This window comes from Gallinula chloropus, assembly GCF_964237585.1.
Source record: "Gallinula chloropus genome assembly, chromosome: 17".
Classification (NCBI taxonomy): Eukaryota; Metazoa; Chordata; class Aves; order Gruiformes; family Rallidae; genus Gallinula; species Gallinula chloropus.
This window is the reverse complement of record NC_140102.1, coordinates 14,392,679-14,408,346: the sequence shown is the minus strand read 5'-3', so window position 1 is coordinate 14,408,346 and position 15,668 is coordinate 14,392,679. Positions and strand designations below refer to the sequence as shown.

At 41.1% G+C, this 15,668-nt stretch overlaps 1 protein-coding gene across 1 annotated transcript in view; it reads right to left on the bottom strand.

Annotated features, from left to right (window-relative positions):
* The window catches only part of MTMR3 (myotubularin related protein 3), a 45,999-nt gene extending 38,077 nt beyond the window's left edge, over positions 1 to 7,922 (bottom strand). Inside the window, exons 1-4 of the mRNA XM_084272155.1 lie at positions 7,853 to 7,922; positions 2,939 to 3,016; positions 2,471 to 2,560; positions 1,419 to 1,535 (exon numbers count right to left, since the gene is read on the bottom strand). Of these exons, the coding sequence (XP_084128281.1) occupies positions 1,419 to 1,535; positions 2,471 to 2,560; positions 2,939 to 2,941 (210 nt within the window). The 5' untranslated portion in view covers positions 2,942 to 3,016; positions 7,853 to 7,922. The remainder of the gene's footprint in view (positions 1 to 1,418; positions 1,536 to 2,470; positions 2,561 to 2,938; positions 3,017 to 7,852) is intronic.
* Between the last annotated feature and the right edge of the window lie 7,746 nt (positions 7,923 to 15,668).

Genomic DNA, 15,668 nt, shown 5'->3' with positions numbered 1-15,668 from the left:
CAAGGTATAGCTCAAGATTGATTATAGAACAAGAAGTGAAGAGTCAGGTTATCTACATGCAGGTACTTGCATCTTTGTACAGTCAGCAGGGGAAGGTAACAGCCCTTCAATTTCCACAAATGTTTGGCATCGCTGAGTAACTGCCATGTTCAGAAACAATGCCTTTATTTGAGGGGAAAACCCACATCCTGAGCGTTGGGTGCAGATGTTGGCCAGCCCAGCAGACAGGCATATTCAGCCTGCACTGACACTTCATGAACTACAGCAGCACTGAAGTGATGAATGGTAACAATGACAAGGGCACATTTTAAATCTGTAGCTCACACAGCTGTACAATTAGATACAACAGAAGCCAGTAAAGACTGAGTTTCCCTTAGCAAGCGATTTTACTGCTAATACTTTGGTTCTGGTACAAAACACTAAAAAAATTAAAGATTGATATGGCATCAAAAATTAAACCTATTAGATGCACAGGAGACCTCACTGATGTTCCAGACCACTGGGTCACACGTGTTGGACATGTTGGACACTTGTCAGTTGTTCTATTTTGTTTCCCTTGCTTTCTCCACTTTGGAATAACAGGTGGTTTTGGTGTTTTACATTCAACTCACCACTGGTTAGTTCACAATTTGTGACTGACACAGGACAGTTGTGAACAACTACCCAGGGTCAGGATTTGTCTTGAAACAAGGAGTAAATCAGATTTACTCACATCATCAGGAGTAAAAAGAAAATAATGCTTTGATTCTTTAGACTTTGTTTTAATGGTTTTATTGCAAATATCCACAAAAGTATTTCTGTGCTACACAATGTCATATCAAATTCTATGCTGTTTACAAATGGAGTTACAACCAGTAGACTTGTATACATCAGTATTACACTCCTGCAAGGGGCTACACAACCCCCATTGTCTATGATTCTATGAGTAGTGGATATGTAACACTAAGAAGAGATCCCTTGATTAAAGCGCTTTCAGGAAGAGCACAGGCATCCAAAGATGAGGTCCAATTCACAGATCTCCAACATGCACTGTACCCTTACTGCATTCACACTGCCCAGCTTTAGGCATGTAACTTCAGTAGACAGACCTACTTCTGCCTTTTGAAGCTCCAAGCAAGGCATGAACCCCAAGCTTGGGTGCTCCAAAGAGCCATATGGAAGACCTACACACTATACACAGAACTTAGTGAGAACAGATATACAGAGAACACAAATTTGAGTGAAGTTGCCTTAGGAAGCCTGATTTTCAGATGTGCAAAATGCCTAAATACCTTATCCATTCTCCCTGAAAAATGGGATTTGAACATCATAGAAATTTCTCACTACCCCAAACCTTAAAAGGCAGGATCTTTTACCCTGAATTATGTGGATCAAGTTCAGAATACCTGTATTACCATAGCAGCACAAACAACACTTACATTCACAACAGACTCCTTGAATTTGATGTGAAGCCTGTAATTAGAAAGTGCAATGATGGCATCTTCTGCTCGTCCTACGTACTCCGTACTCTCACCGTGAAGTTCGATGAACGGGACCTTCAGAATGGTAAGAAAAATTGTTCAGAAACCATTTCCCAAAAATATCTTAACTGCTGGAAGCACAAACCATCATCAAATCAAACTGAAACACTGCTGAGAATTCAGCCTAGCTATTGCTGCTGAGAAGGAAAGTCCTGAGTAAGGTTGGTTCAGAGGTTAATTGTGACTTTTAAAAAGTGATTCCTCATTTTCTTTTCATTTTCCTCAGTATTAAGTGCTTGGTCAGGGAATATAATGAATTTTTAGGAAGAACCTGACTAAAATATCCTCACATTTTGGCAAGCAGTCTGACCAATTCCTTGATTTATGCTCTCGCTCCTTACTTAATGGAGAGCAGCATTTCCATAATGTTATTAAATTCATCCTAAAGTAGGCAAAACACAAGATGAGTAATGCTCTGCTCAGGTAACCAGCTCAGACTAGATATCTGAGTGCTATTGCAGCTGAAGTCAGCTGGACAATAAAGACTTTTTGCTTCATATTTCTCACTGCAGAGAAATGCACAACACGCTGCTGGGTTAGAACACCTGCAGTCGTATTACACAGCACACAAACTGCAACTGTAAAAATGTGATTTAAGCCCAATGTAGCCAAACTGGGTGAAAAATGTAAGCACTCAGCTTGAAAATAATCTGGTTTTACACCAACTTAGCTTAAAATATTTTCTATTACCTGTTCAGTTGAGATAAGAGTGTCTGCATGGATAAATCACTTGAACTAAATGTATTTCAACAGGAACTTTGGAAAATTAAGAAACCAGAAAGTATCCATTTTATGCAAAGTAAATACCAACAGTATACAAGTATTGCAAAAGAAAACATGTTTCTTCTACTACAGTGTTCAACTGCAAAGGAAAATTCAGAGTCCAGAAAATACACAAGTCAACTAGAGATACTGTGCTCCAAACTGGCAAGGAGCAGCATGGTGATTACCTGAAGGTTCTCATCCTCTCGGATCAGCTGCTTCCTAGGAAAAATCTGGTTAGCCTGGATGCATTCAAGGCTGTGCTGAGTCTCTTCATCCTGAGAAACAAAGTGTTACAGTTAACTCCAGCACTGTCACTTGCTGCCGCCTTCCCCACACAGCAAGCTGCCAGTGACCAATGAAAAGCACAAGGGGATGAAGTGTTTAGGAAGTTACTGATGGCCAAGTTCTCTGAAGCTACTGAACTTTCAAAGACAACCACTCAAACAACTAAATAGGATATAAGAATGAGGGTTCCTTCATACAGCCTGATTAATAAAGTTATATAAAAAGAAGGACTTGTAACACTATTAGAAAGTGCTAGTATAGTCTAGCACATTACTTAAGGCAACAACCCCACGTGTAAACCTTGTTTCTCTCACGTGTTTGGGATTATTCCACTCTACAACAGACCCTACAAAACCCCCTTTGCTTACCATGACAGGCCCTGGACTGGAGGAGAAATCCTCGTCTTCACTCACAATAATCTGAGGCTCCTCTTCGCTTATTAAAATCTAGAAAACCAGAGAAGTGTAACAAAGTTAAATTCATTTTCTTTGGCAAATAAATACAAATTAACTTTTAAAGACTGAGAACTCATCTGTTCACAAGCTGCAAGTGAGCAGTAATTATGAAAAGATGAAATCCATATAAACTAACCCTCCTGAGACACAAAATTGTTTTGAAATGTGTCTGGCTCCTGTTCATTCTGAAAAATCATCTCTGAATGTACTGCTGGGAGAATACCCATCTGAATGCAGCAATTAGATCACTGTTTATATAATTTAAATTAAAACATGTTCATTTTTCTAAATCACCCTGAATTTTCTCCCAAGTCACTTGCAGATGGTGATTCACAAATCCATCAGTTATAAAACCAGAGATTGCTGCGATCATTTAGTCTGATCTTACAGGTTGACAGACCCTCCTGAAAGAATCTTGTTTCAATTATGGCATACAAACTAGAATTCATCCACCGATAAAATGCTTCATTTTATAGTTATGACTCATTTTCTATATCCACAATGTATCAAGATACCCATTTTCTTGCACCAACCTTTCCAGGAGCTCCAGATCACTAACTAATGAATTGCTATCTCCAGCATCTCCCAATGCCCAGATCTTTCATTACCCACACGTTTTCTGGAGGTATCAAAGAGCAGTCTGTCTTGACATTTGTGCAGCTGATGCTATTAGGAATGTAATGATGGAAGTGAACATGGGGATTACCATTGATTTTGAGATTTCTCTTATGTTCAGTTCTATTAGTGGGTTCTTATTTTTAAAAAAAAGACTCATTTTGGTATTTTATGGGCTTTGCATTCTAAAGAACATAAGATTCAAATGAAAATGCATCAGCTGAGTTCAGTCAGTTCTCAGTTCCTGTATCACCTCACAGATTAGCATCAGCAGTGTTGCTGTTGACCGGAAAGCACTGCGAACCCATCAGCTCACAGGCACATGACCACTGCAGGAAGAGAAGGCCTATATTCTACAGAAGATCTACCAAGGGAAAGGAGCAGGAGATACACATATTCTGAAACTAATCCTGCTCTTTAGAAGCGATCAGTGAGAAGAAACCACAGCACATGTCCCCAAAACCTCTGTTTAAATAGGAATATCCTGAATTAACAAGATACCTTTACATCCCCAGGGTAGAGAAGAAACCACGTAACAAGTGTCTGGAAGTACATTCAAAATCCCCCAGCTTGCAGAAGGACATGTACACAGACACATATATATGAATAAATTACAAACAGAACCATGCTGAACTCACACCAATTCACTAAAAATTAATACAAAAAGTACATATAAACATGTATATCATATATATACATGATAGAATTCTGAGTCTACCAACTGTGGAAACTGATAAAGAAAAATAAAAAACTGGCACTGAAGTTTCCACACCTGCTAGAACAACAAAGAGTAAGAACACTCCTTTAAGTTATCAGAAACCAAGGAAACCTAGAAATGCTTTTTAGCAACAGCATGATGAAGACAGTGGTGTTGTAGGAGTGGTTTAAAGAAGGCAGAATTATTTAACATTTGTTTCAAAGGCAGCAGAAGGTAGTTGATATATAACCCATACTGTAACTGATGAGAACATTCCCAGAATCACAATAAAGGCTAAAAAGCCCATAAATTCACCAGGTTTGACCTCTAGTATATCAGAGGCTAGAAAATTCCAGCCCTTGTATTCAAAACAAGAGCTGGTGCTCGATCGCAGCATGACGTGGTACCCTGTGTGTGTGGTGTGTGGGTTCGCTTATCTGCCAGAGCCACGTCTCCTCTTGGCTTGGAGATACCACGAAAGGAGGGGTTCAGCACTCAGATGCATTTTGGCTTCTGCTTCTCCCTGTATGTTTTCTGGATTACATGATAGACTTTTCTTGAGCTACAAGGTTTTAAAAATGAACCTCCTGCTCAATCAAATTTAAACTGATGGCTGGCTAAACAACAACCTTATTTGTCCAATCAACCACTATCGCACAGCTCATCCATCAAGAAAGGTGCAGGCTGGATTAGCTTTGCAGGATACCCCGATATAACAAAGATTCCAGAGAAGATGGGTTTAAAAGCTGTAAGGTTTACACAAATCACCTTCCTCACCCTGAAAATAATCATAAGCTTACACACCCAGCTGTCAAGTGTACATCCAGCCAGAGGAGTGATGGGAGAGCTCGGACATATTTATAGGAATGCCTCAGCAGTTCTGCAGGCTGCTGTTGGCACTACTGCCTTCTGCAGCCAACTGCCTCTTCACCAGCACCGATGCTGCTCGTCCAGAAGAGCAGCCACTGTTAAAGTCATTAAGACCAAAGGACCAAATGTTTCCAGATCAATTAATCCAGACAAGTTACATACACCTTGAAGAAAGCTTTAAACATTTCATAGCAAAGCCTTCTGAATATAGAAAGAAATACTTTCCTCCCTCAACGTCAAGCACAATTACCAAAGAAACACTGACCTAATTAAAAAGATGAGCTTTATTACAAAGCTAAAGCATGCTTAGTATTACTGATTAGAAGTTTTAATGTCTTAGGCACTGTGCTGTAACAGAATTGGCCTTTTATGCTTCAGATTGATTAGATCTATTTTTCAAGTTTACTGCACAACCATCTCCACACACGTTAATAAGGACATTATTAGAAAAAAGCATCTTTAAAATTTTACAGCTGTGCTCCTACCATCCATCATAAGCCATCAGCAGAGACTACCCAAGGTACTGCAGAACACATTCCTAACTGCTGCATTCATCTGCAGAACAGCTTCTGTTATACTACTGTGGCTTTTGACATCAGTGTGAGAATCTTCCTTTTAAATTGAATTTTAGGAAAGCTGGATGAAACAGCACAGTTGTTTCAATCAAGATTACCAGATATAAGTTGTGATGTTGCCAACAGGCACGGTACAAGAGCTTTTAAGGCTGGTTCTAAAACTAATAGTTTACATGCTCATGCTGCTTCTAGGTATTAGTGAAACACTTGAACTTAACTGCCACAACACAAAAGCATTTCTAAAAGTTATTGGCAAAAATAGCAAGAAATACTGAATTGTTGGAAAGGTGGTCATTGATCTGATAGGTGGTGAGTTTACTGGAAGAAATAACACATTTCCCATCATGCCAACAGACTGAGCCCATTCCCTTCATGATCACCAGACTGAGCTGAAGGGGCAGGAAACACCACTGGGACCAGGGATGGGGACCACACGCTATGCTCAGTAGCAGCCTGTACTGAGATTGAGGGAATTAGCCCCAAAGCCACAGTTTCAACCTGAATTTCTGTCTATACCAAAGCTTTCTAACCCATTGCCACCTGTACTTTTAGCAAACTCTTCCAGGATAGTGATGTGAGTAGAAAAACAATGACACTGTGTGACAAGCACAGGGAGGCTGAGATCTGAGCTGTGCCTCAGCAGTGAGAACAGGGACATCCTGCAAACCATGAACCCCAACAAGCCCATTCAGTGACCCAGGATCATCCCCACACTGCGCCACTTCGAAGTGAGTCCAGCACAAACCCAGAAAAATCTCTTCTCAAGTTGACTCCACCATCTTTTTTGATGAGTGGAAGAATGGAATCATTTTGTTTGGCTGCAGCTGGCAAACAATCAGCCCTCCCATAACTGTAAAGCCACTTCCCAGGAATGAAACAGAACTGTTCCAATACAGCTTAGGTAATAACTGACCAAGAAAACATCTTCATAAAGAGTCCCCTCAGACTCAGGCTCCTACTTAAATAGGATCACATATAAATAGTAGATAACTTATATGCAGTGTAGTGAAATTTTATTCTATTGTTAGAAATATGTTAGAAATATTTGTCAGAACTGAGGCCAAAAGGGGCTGTTATCAGTTTACTGTGCTGCCCTTTCTGCTCTGGTTTCACATATATTAAACTACATCAAAAAAGAGTTTGTCTTGTTGATTTTCCATCTTCATGTTCTGCTTCAAAGGATAAATGATTAGTAAGGGTTGTAACCTCAGCCTCTTGTTCAGCTAGTACAGGAACATCTTAATTATCTTTTAATCCAGATGCACATTCTGGACTAAATTATACACATTAAGACAAGCAGTAACTATTCACCATTAACTATTCAAAATTATTATAAAGGATCATTTAAATTCACATGTGTTTAGATGTAATTAGACTTTATAGCAAGGAAAGAGAAAAAGTGGAAAAAGAAAAAAGAAAAAGGAAGTACCCAGGCATTTTCACTTTCTTCCCCTGCCTTCCCCTGTCCAGATCCTGAATTCCATTTATTTTAGTACCAAAATCAAACCAAGTTGTCCCTCAGCCTCAAAACACAGCTATTTACATTGTGTGTCAGTCTTCCTGCAAGTGTTTTAGATGGGAATCCAAAGGTTTTGACAAAGCAGTATTAAAAAATTTGAGCATGAAAGATTCAAGAATGTGATCCACCTTTAGCAAAAGATGTTTCTGTTGAAGCGAAACACTTCTCTCCCTCTCACACGAGGAAGGAAGTTATTCTGAGATAAGGATAAACACAGTTTCCCACATTTCAATCCCTGACAGCAAGGTTCCCCCCTCTTTCCTGGCACTGAATGCAGGAGTAATTGAATAGCCTTCAGATGTATTTACTGGGGAATGTAGACACTGACACATCACTTGGGGTGGAACAGACAAGGAATCACATCAGATGATGTACACTGAAGTCAGAAGCAGCCTGTTTTATAGTTAAACCTTGCAAATTCCAAATCAGCAGAATACAGACTTTTGTCTAACACACTGGAAAATGCTTTCTTAATTCAGAGAGTAATCAATTGTAAGTGTAGAACCCACCATCAAGTAGACTGTCTTATCAAAATAATAAGATTGACTTACCAAAGAACAAGATACTAAACCAGCCCCTCTTTGCCCCAGAAAGCTTCAGGCGATGCTCTTCCGATACGTCACATTGGCAACTGCAAATGGAAAGATGGTACCTTAAAACAGGAGCCTTCAATGGAGAAACACCCTCATTAAATAGCCAAGAACTTACACAAAACACTCAACTGTTACATTAAACTTAAAGAGGAAAAGTGAAAAATACTAAGTCATAACTGCTGAGATCTAAATATGCCCCAGGAGGGAATTCAGCGATGAGACTGACAAGTACACATGTGCTGGTCAAGGCCTCTCTTCTGGTAGGGAACAGTGCAGAAAGCATGGCCACAATACAATCCTTTTTTTGTAATACCCTTTGGTACATAGATGTTAAAAAGTTACTTTGCAACTACAGGAGAGCTCATTTTATATGCTTTTATATGGATCTTCAAAAGCATGTTTTAATTTAATAACTAAAAACACCCTTATCTGTGGGGCTTCCTAAGTGCTGTACAATTATTTCCTAAAAAGATGTGTTGCAACTTAAATATGTTTGCCCCCCAAAAATTCTATGTATAAACTCCAATTGGCCTCATTCTTACGCAGTGACATCAGCAGGTATTCACAGGTGTCTTCTATGGTATGTGAATGACTCCTCCAACAGCCTGAGTCACGTGGGACACCAAGCTCTACACTAAAATACCCAAAACCTAAAATTAAAGCTTGGACTAAAGCTGAATCCTCCTACAGCACGCAGGCAGCCAGACTGATGGAATACCACTCCCTTGTATCCAGTGTACCAGAAGATTTGCTCTTCACAATGACTTGGAAGTTATCCCAACAGCGCCTGGAAAGTCCAACTTGCATAAACACAGAATTCTGCACTTTCTAAGTGCTTGGTTAGAAGTGGTCTCAAGTTGCATCAGGGGAAGTTTGGATAGATATCTGAAAGAATGGTCAGGCATTGGACCAGGCTGCCCAGAGAGGTGGTGGAGTCACCATCCCTGGAGGTATCCAATGAAACGTGTAGTCGTGGCACTCCAGCACACAGGTTAGTTGTCATGGTGGGGTTGGACAGGTGGTTGGACTTGATCTTAGAGGTCTCTTCCTACCTTAAAAGATTTTATGATAGCTAGTGATAATTTTCACATTCTGATTCATTAGAAAAAAAATCTCTATTCTGCATTTGTGACCTTTAGTTTATGGCTTATGAGAGGAAAAAAAGATACTTTTGGCACACAAAAAGAATATGATGTAGCAGAAATAAATAGTTTTAAAAGTCATCAAACAAGAGAAATCCTAATAGTTCACACAATGGACACACAACCATTAAACACCTCAGCTAACCCTGAATTATAATACTATAAAAGAGTTTCTAAAAGCAGCTTTTGGTTACATGCAAGAGAGGTCAGCTTTTTTCAATTTTATTTTAAAATACTCCCCACCAACAAGCCAAACACTAACCCAACAGTTTTATGGGTTGGTAATTAAATGCAGCACACAAAGCAAAAGAGGCAGTTTTACTCTGAGGTACCAGCCTAATCATGCAACAAGTTCAACTGTAGAGCTGCTCAGTTTGTACAGAGTCACCTCTGACAGGAGTAACTCCACAAGCCTATCAAACAAGAAAGCTGGGAAGGCAGCCTGACTTTGAAGAGACAGCTTTCTGGCCACAGCCTTGCTTTAAAAGGCAGCAAGATACACATTTAGGGTAGCAAGAGAGTCAAACTTGTGTGTGGTTTAGGTCCAAGAATAAAAGCTTTCACAAAATCTGCAACAAGCTTTTTATTGAATTTAATGAGGTTTGGAAGAAGCCGCTGGATCTCCAGAGTTTTGTAGAGAAGTTTAAAAACAGGAGGAAAATGTTCCAATATAAATGTTAATAATTCCACGTTATTCCTGCCAGTATTCAGAAAACACTTTGCAACACACTCATCAGCATTCCTCTTGCAAAGCTGCTAGTCACAGATAAGCACCTCAAATGTTATCACTTCCTAAGTCAACAACTTCTGCCAAAATAAAAAAAAAAGCTGAGAAAAAACATCTCTGAACTCTACCACCGTCTCAGAAACACTACTCAGGGAAGGGGCAATCCCAGATCTAAGCTAAGCACCCCAGAAGTTTGCCCACCCCATGTGCTCCCACCATTTCCTTTGCATTAGCTCTTCTGTTTGATCCAGGAAGAACAGATTTGGCACCATCAGCAAAGAGTAGAAGATGGAAGAGGCACCAGGACCATTTATTTTCAAGAAATCCTACAGAGCCAACACATCCAGTGAAGGAATTGGCACCATCCTTCCTAGCAGCATGTTGCAGTCTCATAGCCTTAACATTTAAGACTTGAAGCACAGGGGCTGAAGGTCATACTAACATCACCCAGCTTTAAATATCTGAGAAGTCATTCTGTCCTAGGGCTCCAGTACTTGAGGTGATGCAAACAAGAAGACTTAAACCAGGTTTTTGCCTTGAACTATTTTCTGAGGATCCATCTCTGTTGGGTATTTGTGTACTTGAACACTAACTACCACACAGGCCTTGTCTCCACTGTTTTTTCCTGGAAGATGCTCTGGAGAAGTCAGAGTATGATTGATGCATCATTCCAGTCGCTAAGAGCTGAACACAAGCAATAATAGTTGTGAAGGGAAATTCAGAGTAATGGTTGAACACTACAACAGGTTTCCCAGTTGTACAGTGTCCATCTCTGGAGATACTCCAAAGCTGAGCAGCCCTTGAGCAACCCAATCCAACATAAAGTTGGCCATACTCTGAGCAGTGTGGTGGACTACACAGCCTCCAACCTAAATTACACCATGAGCCTGTGACAATGTTTCACTTGACACTGAAATGAAGCTCAGACACTACTCTTGACAAGTTTTAGTAAGTGTTTAATTAGAAGATTGAAATTTTGTCATTTCAGTTTCTTAGCTGAAAGGCTGCAGCTAGCAAGAAGAGGAGAGATTATAATTTGGCAGGTATGTGAAGTGACAGAAAAGAAAAGCAGCTTGAGCCACAACACCCAATCTCCTCCGGCCACACAGTTATCCTCAGACACACACAAAACCAAACCAAACTTTCTTCTGGTAACTGACTATTTTGAAGGTGTATTTTTTTCCTCTTTTTGCTGAAATATGGCATTTCTGCACTGCTTATGCCACACCATGTCACAACCTGACTATTACCCAAGTGCAGCTTCTGATCAGGAGTTCTCCACTTCTGCATTGTAACTTCCCAGTATCACTGTTCCCACACAAGGTAGCTTTGCAGCCACCGAACCTTCTCTTGCCCCATATCAGCACACACACTATTTCATCACCTGTTTGTCTGGCTGCTTTCTCCTCAGCTTCAGCTCACGTACTGGTTATAGATTGTTCTTGTCCTCAATGTTCTTCCTGATGGATTTTAGCTTGCTCTCCCCAAACCTAGTTTTATCCTGTCCTCATCATGCTAAGGAAGAGGAACGAATAGCTACTATCAGCTACCTACCTCACAGGGTGATGTGGTTATCTTGTGGAAGGGCTAAAAACCAGGGGATCAGAGCAGCCTGGAGATTGCTATCCAGAACACAGTTGCTTCTGAAGCTGGATATTGCAAGGTTACTACTTTCTATAAAAGGGGTTTAAAACATGTACATAAGCAGGACTGCTGATCTCCAAGGCTGTACTGTCTGGTTTATACTGCCACATGGCTATCATCCACTTGCCCAGATGATGTTACATCATTTCCAGCTTGGAAAGCAAGTGAAGCTTTCATATCAATACTCACATACACAACAGTGAGCAGAGACCAGCAGCCAGACCAAGTACCTCACTTTCCCTTATCACAGCTAAGTGTCCTACATAAAACATTCTACCTGTGCTTCTGGGAGGGAAGAAAATTAATTGTAAGTCCAAAGCATCAAAAAGGTTTTGCCAACATCTGTCACTGCACTGACTCACACACTCATGGTAGGCAATTAAGGAACCCTGTAAAGGCAAGCATATTAGTTTCCTTCATCTTCCCACTCAGGAGCAGCATTAATCTGTTTTTACATTAGTTTAAGCTGATTATCTCTGCACACTAGTTTAGAAAAATCACTTATTTTCCTCTTCAAAAATTAAATGCAGAAGCAACTGTTTTAAGTGAAAAGGAAAACCAAATAAGTGAGCAAAGACTGAAGCAGAATGCAGTAGGGGAGGCAGTGAAAGCACTGCTGAGGCTGCAGCTATCCCACAGGTTAAGGGGAGGAAAGAGAAATACAATCTTGCATTAGAAAAGATCCATAACTCATGCAAATAAACATCAGTAGAACTTTAGGTGGTATTAATCATTCCAATAAATGAGGGGTTTTAGGAAAGTGTTTATGAGTAATAAATTATCTATCAGCATTCTCCTTCACTGATCTCAAAACCACTCAGGCCAAGCCACTGCAGCAAGCTTGAAACCAAGGGCTGAAGAAAGTCACTTTCCATAAGATTGAAGGTTTTCTTTGAATTCTTTTCATTTTGGATGAGATTCAAATGCTGTAGTTGTTCATACATAAGCCAGGATACAATTTATCCATCAGAGATCTTCTGATGAGCCACTGGAAGTCTAAAACTCAAGTTAATATAACCCATTCTATCATTTTTTCTTTTATTTCAATTACTCTCTACTCCTCTATTTTATGCACATGACAGACAAATAACACCTAGAAAGAACCACAGAACTGCACAAATTGGTCTGAACTGTGGACAGCTCTGTAAGGACAGGGTCTGAATTTAGGAAATGCTGACCAGGGCCTCAGCTGAGTAGACTGGTGTAGGTTCTAAGCTAGAAAGGTGACCAAGTGTGTCAGGGAGGGAAAGTTACATCAAAAGGTAACCAAAACCCTACGAAAAGTAGGGCAATGCTACAATGTAGTTATGAAACAAAGAAGAATTGCACAAGACAGACCAGGCAGCAAGAGCTTCCATCTGAAATGGCAAAGCAGAGTAAGGAGGAAGTCATTTGCTCCTCATACTTCTTTTTCCACTAGAGACCTCACAGCCCATTTGCCATGAGTCAAGGCTTCCTTACTAGAAGAAAAGCAACAAATAAGGGCCAAGAGGCTGTTAACCAGAGTTTCAAACTTATTCTCCCAAACTCCTATTCATTCTCCTTCCCTCCTCCAGTAGGATTTCCTCAGTCCTTTGGTAACATTGTAGGAAAGCAGCATTACACAATACCTTGTGCAATACAGGCTCCTTATGTGTTGGATTTTATTGACAGTCAACACAACACTGAAGAAATCTACAATTAAAGAAAATAAAGTTTTCAAAGTTTTAAAAATCTTAAGAGGCAAATTTGATTTGAGGACTTCTTTAAAGTTACACCCCCATGAGATTTTTTCCTCCACTGAACTACAAGAGGACAAGGTGCCCAGTCACAGCTATCAGCTCCCAAGAGCCTGAGTACCTCTCCTTTTCACCACACTGCCCAGGACAAAGCTTTTAGAAGACGACTCAACAATAAAACACCCTGAGAAATAACTGTTTGTTGAAGGGGTGAAGTTGTTATAAAGGTTTCTAACAGGAAACAGCCTCTCAGAGCAGCAGCAGGATTGATCAGCTACGCAACCAGGAACACCCTGGACAGTGGAGAACCACTCTCTGTCACCATGGCCTGTAACCAGAAGTCACTTTTACTGCACCCCTTGCACAATGCAGTACTTAAGCTTTAATCCATTAATTCTTAAATTGCATTGAAAAAACCTGTTCTGTCAAGGACATCACTTGGGTAAGATATATATAATCTCCACCTTCACTGTCTTCTTCTAGGAAGAGAAGGCCATTTGTGAGGCTCAGTGTTCAATGACTTATGCCTTATACAAGCAGGAAAATCATTTCACATGAGCACCTGGTGAAACTGTGGCACACCCCAAAAATGCCTTTTTTTTTTTAAATGTAACACTTCTACTTTTAAAACAGCCTTTGTTCACATTCCCTGAAATACAAGGAGCCATCAGAATGGGTACTGCTCTCATCCTGCTCCCCAGCAAAACACTCCCTTATCTTACACCCACATGGATATTTCAGACCCCTCATAACTTAATCCAACTTCTACATGCACAAAACAATCCAGAAATCAGTCACATTGTAGCAGTACTACAAGCAAGTCAAGAGAGAGGATTCTGCCTCTCTGCTTTCATGAGATGACACCCACCCCCACCACCACCCCCCCAGTGCTGTGTCCAGCTTGGGGGGTCCCCAGGACTAAGTCATGGAGCTGCTGGAGCAAGTCCTAGGGAAGCCAGAGATGATCTGAGGGCTGAAGTACCTCTGCTCTGGAGCCAGGCTAGGAAAGCTGGTCTAGTTCAGCCCGGAGAAAAGGCTGCAGAGAGGCCTCAGAGCCCCTTCCCATCCCTCAAGGGGCTCCAAGAAATCTGGAGGGGGGTTGGTGCCAGGGAAGGCCAGGCCCAGGGGAATGGCCTTCAGCTGCAGGGAGGCAGCTGGAGAGGGGCTGAGAGGCAGAAATCCTTCCTGGGGAGGGGGGAGGCCCTGGCACAGGTGCCCAGAGAAGCTGGAGCTGCCCCTGGATCCTTGGCAGGGTTCAAGACCAGGTTAGATGAGGCTTGAGGCACCCTGGGTTGGTGGAGGATGTCTTTTAGAGGTTCCTATGAACCCAAGCCACTCTGTGATTCTATACTCCACAGTGCTGTGTTTCCAGACCAGGTGCAGATAGAAAGCATAGCCTGAAAGCTCCTGCATGGCATTTAGTTTTTATAGAACTTGAGGTAGCTGAAGAATTACTTCAGCACCTGCAGAAGTGACATTTTCTGTCCAGAACTAGTCAATTAACTTGCTCATCTCAAATTACTTCGATATTTATTTCTCAAAGCATTAAACAGGCTAAGTTTAAATGGCAGAGTTTACAATTCAAATACCAAACGAGCTCAGAAAGACCAAATCCGCATTAGAGCTATTACACATCCAACTGCATCCTGTACCAAGAGGATCTGAAGGTGCCCTTTGGTGTAACACACAGAGCAGTGACTGCTGGCAGTGTCCAAGATCTCAGGGATGAAAAGCTAGTCTCTTCCAACCAACCACAGCAGGGAAAAGGATGTTTGATCACAGCATTAGCACTACTGTTTGTTTACAGTGTGAAATAACTTAATACAAGAAAAGCATGAGTTCGGGTATCTCTTCATTGGTACATGCAAAACAATCCTAGGAGCACAAGTGAACCAAGATATCATCCCAAGAGAGCTGCCCTAGGTAGAAAGCAGACTTTATTTGGCCATTAGACACTCCTTTTTATTAACAGACCACCTAAATTTCACATTTCAGGAGTTTAGTAAAGGATCAGGCTAGCTTTTCTAGGATGACAAACAGTTTACTCCTAGAGGGCAGCCCAAATTCTTGTTTGGGCATCATCCATGAGACTGCCAAGACCTCAGCAGCACTCACTACTCAACCAGCCACTTAAAATGTGCAAATATTTTAAGGCAAAAGTAAAGTTATGGAGATAACATCATGTCTGCTTGTGCCTGAGAAGGCCACCAGGAGAAGCTGGGTAAGGAAACACCAGCAACCAGGGAAGTATAAGGAATTTTCTGCTAGCTCCTATTGAGACAGCATGTTCCAGTTCAAAGCCAGCCACCCAGTTTCCCAGACCACATTACCCTCTCCTCACATGTGAGCAGCCAACCCTGTCAGACTAGAGCAAGCAGATTACTGCACCAATCCATTGGAGAAGTGAGAACTGGCAAACTGTCAGTACTCTTACTAGTGAAGCTGTAGCAAAGACTCACATAGCATTGCCCTTCAGCTAGGTCCAGCAGTGAAGAGCTCAGGCTCCCTAAACATATTAAGACATACACAGAACTCAGATGCCT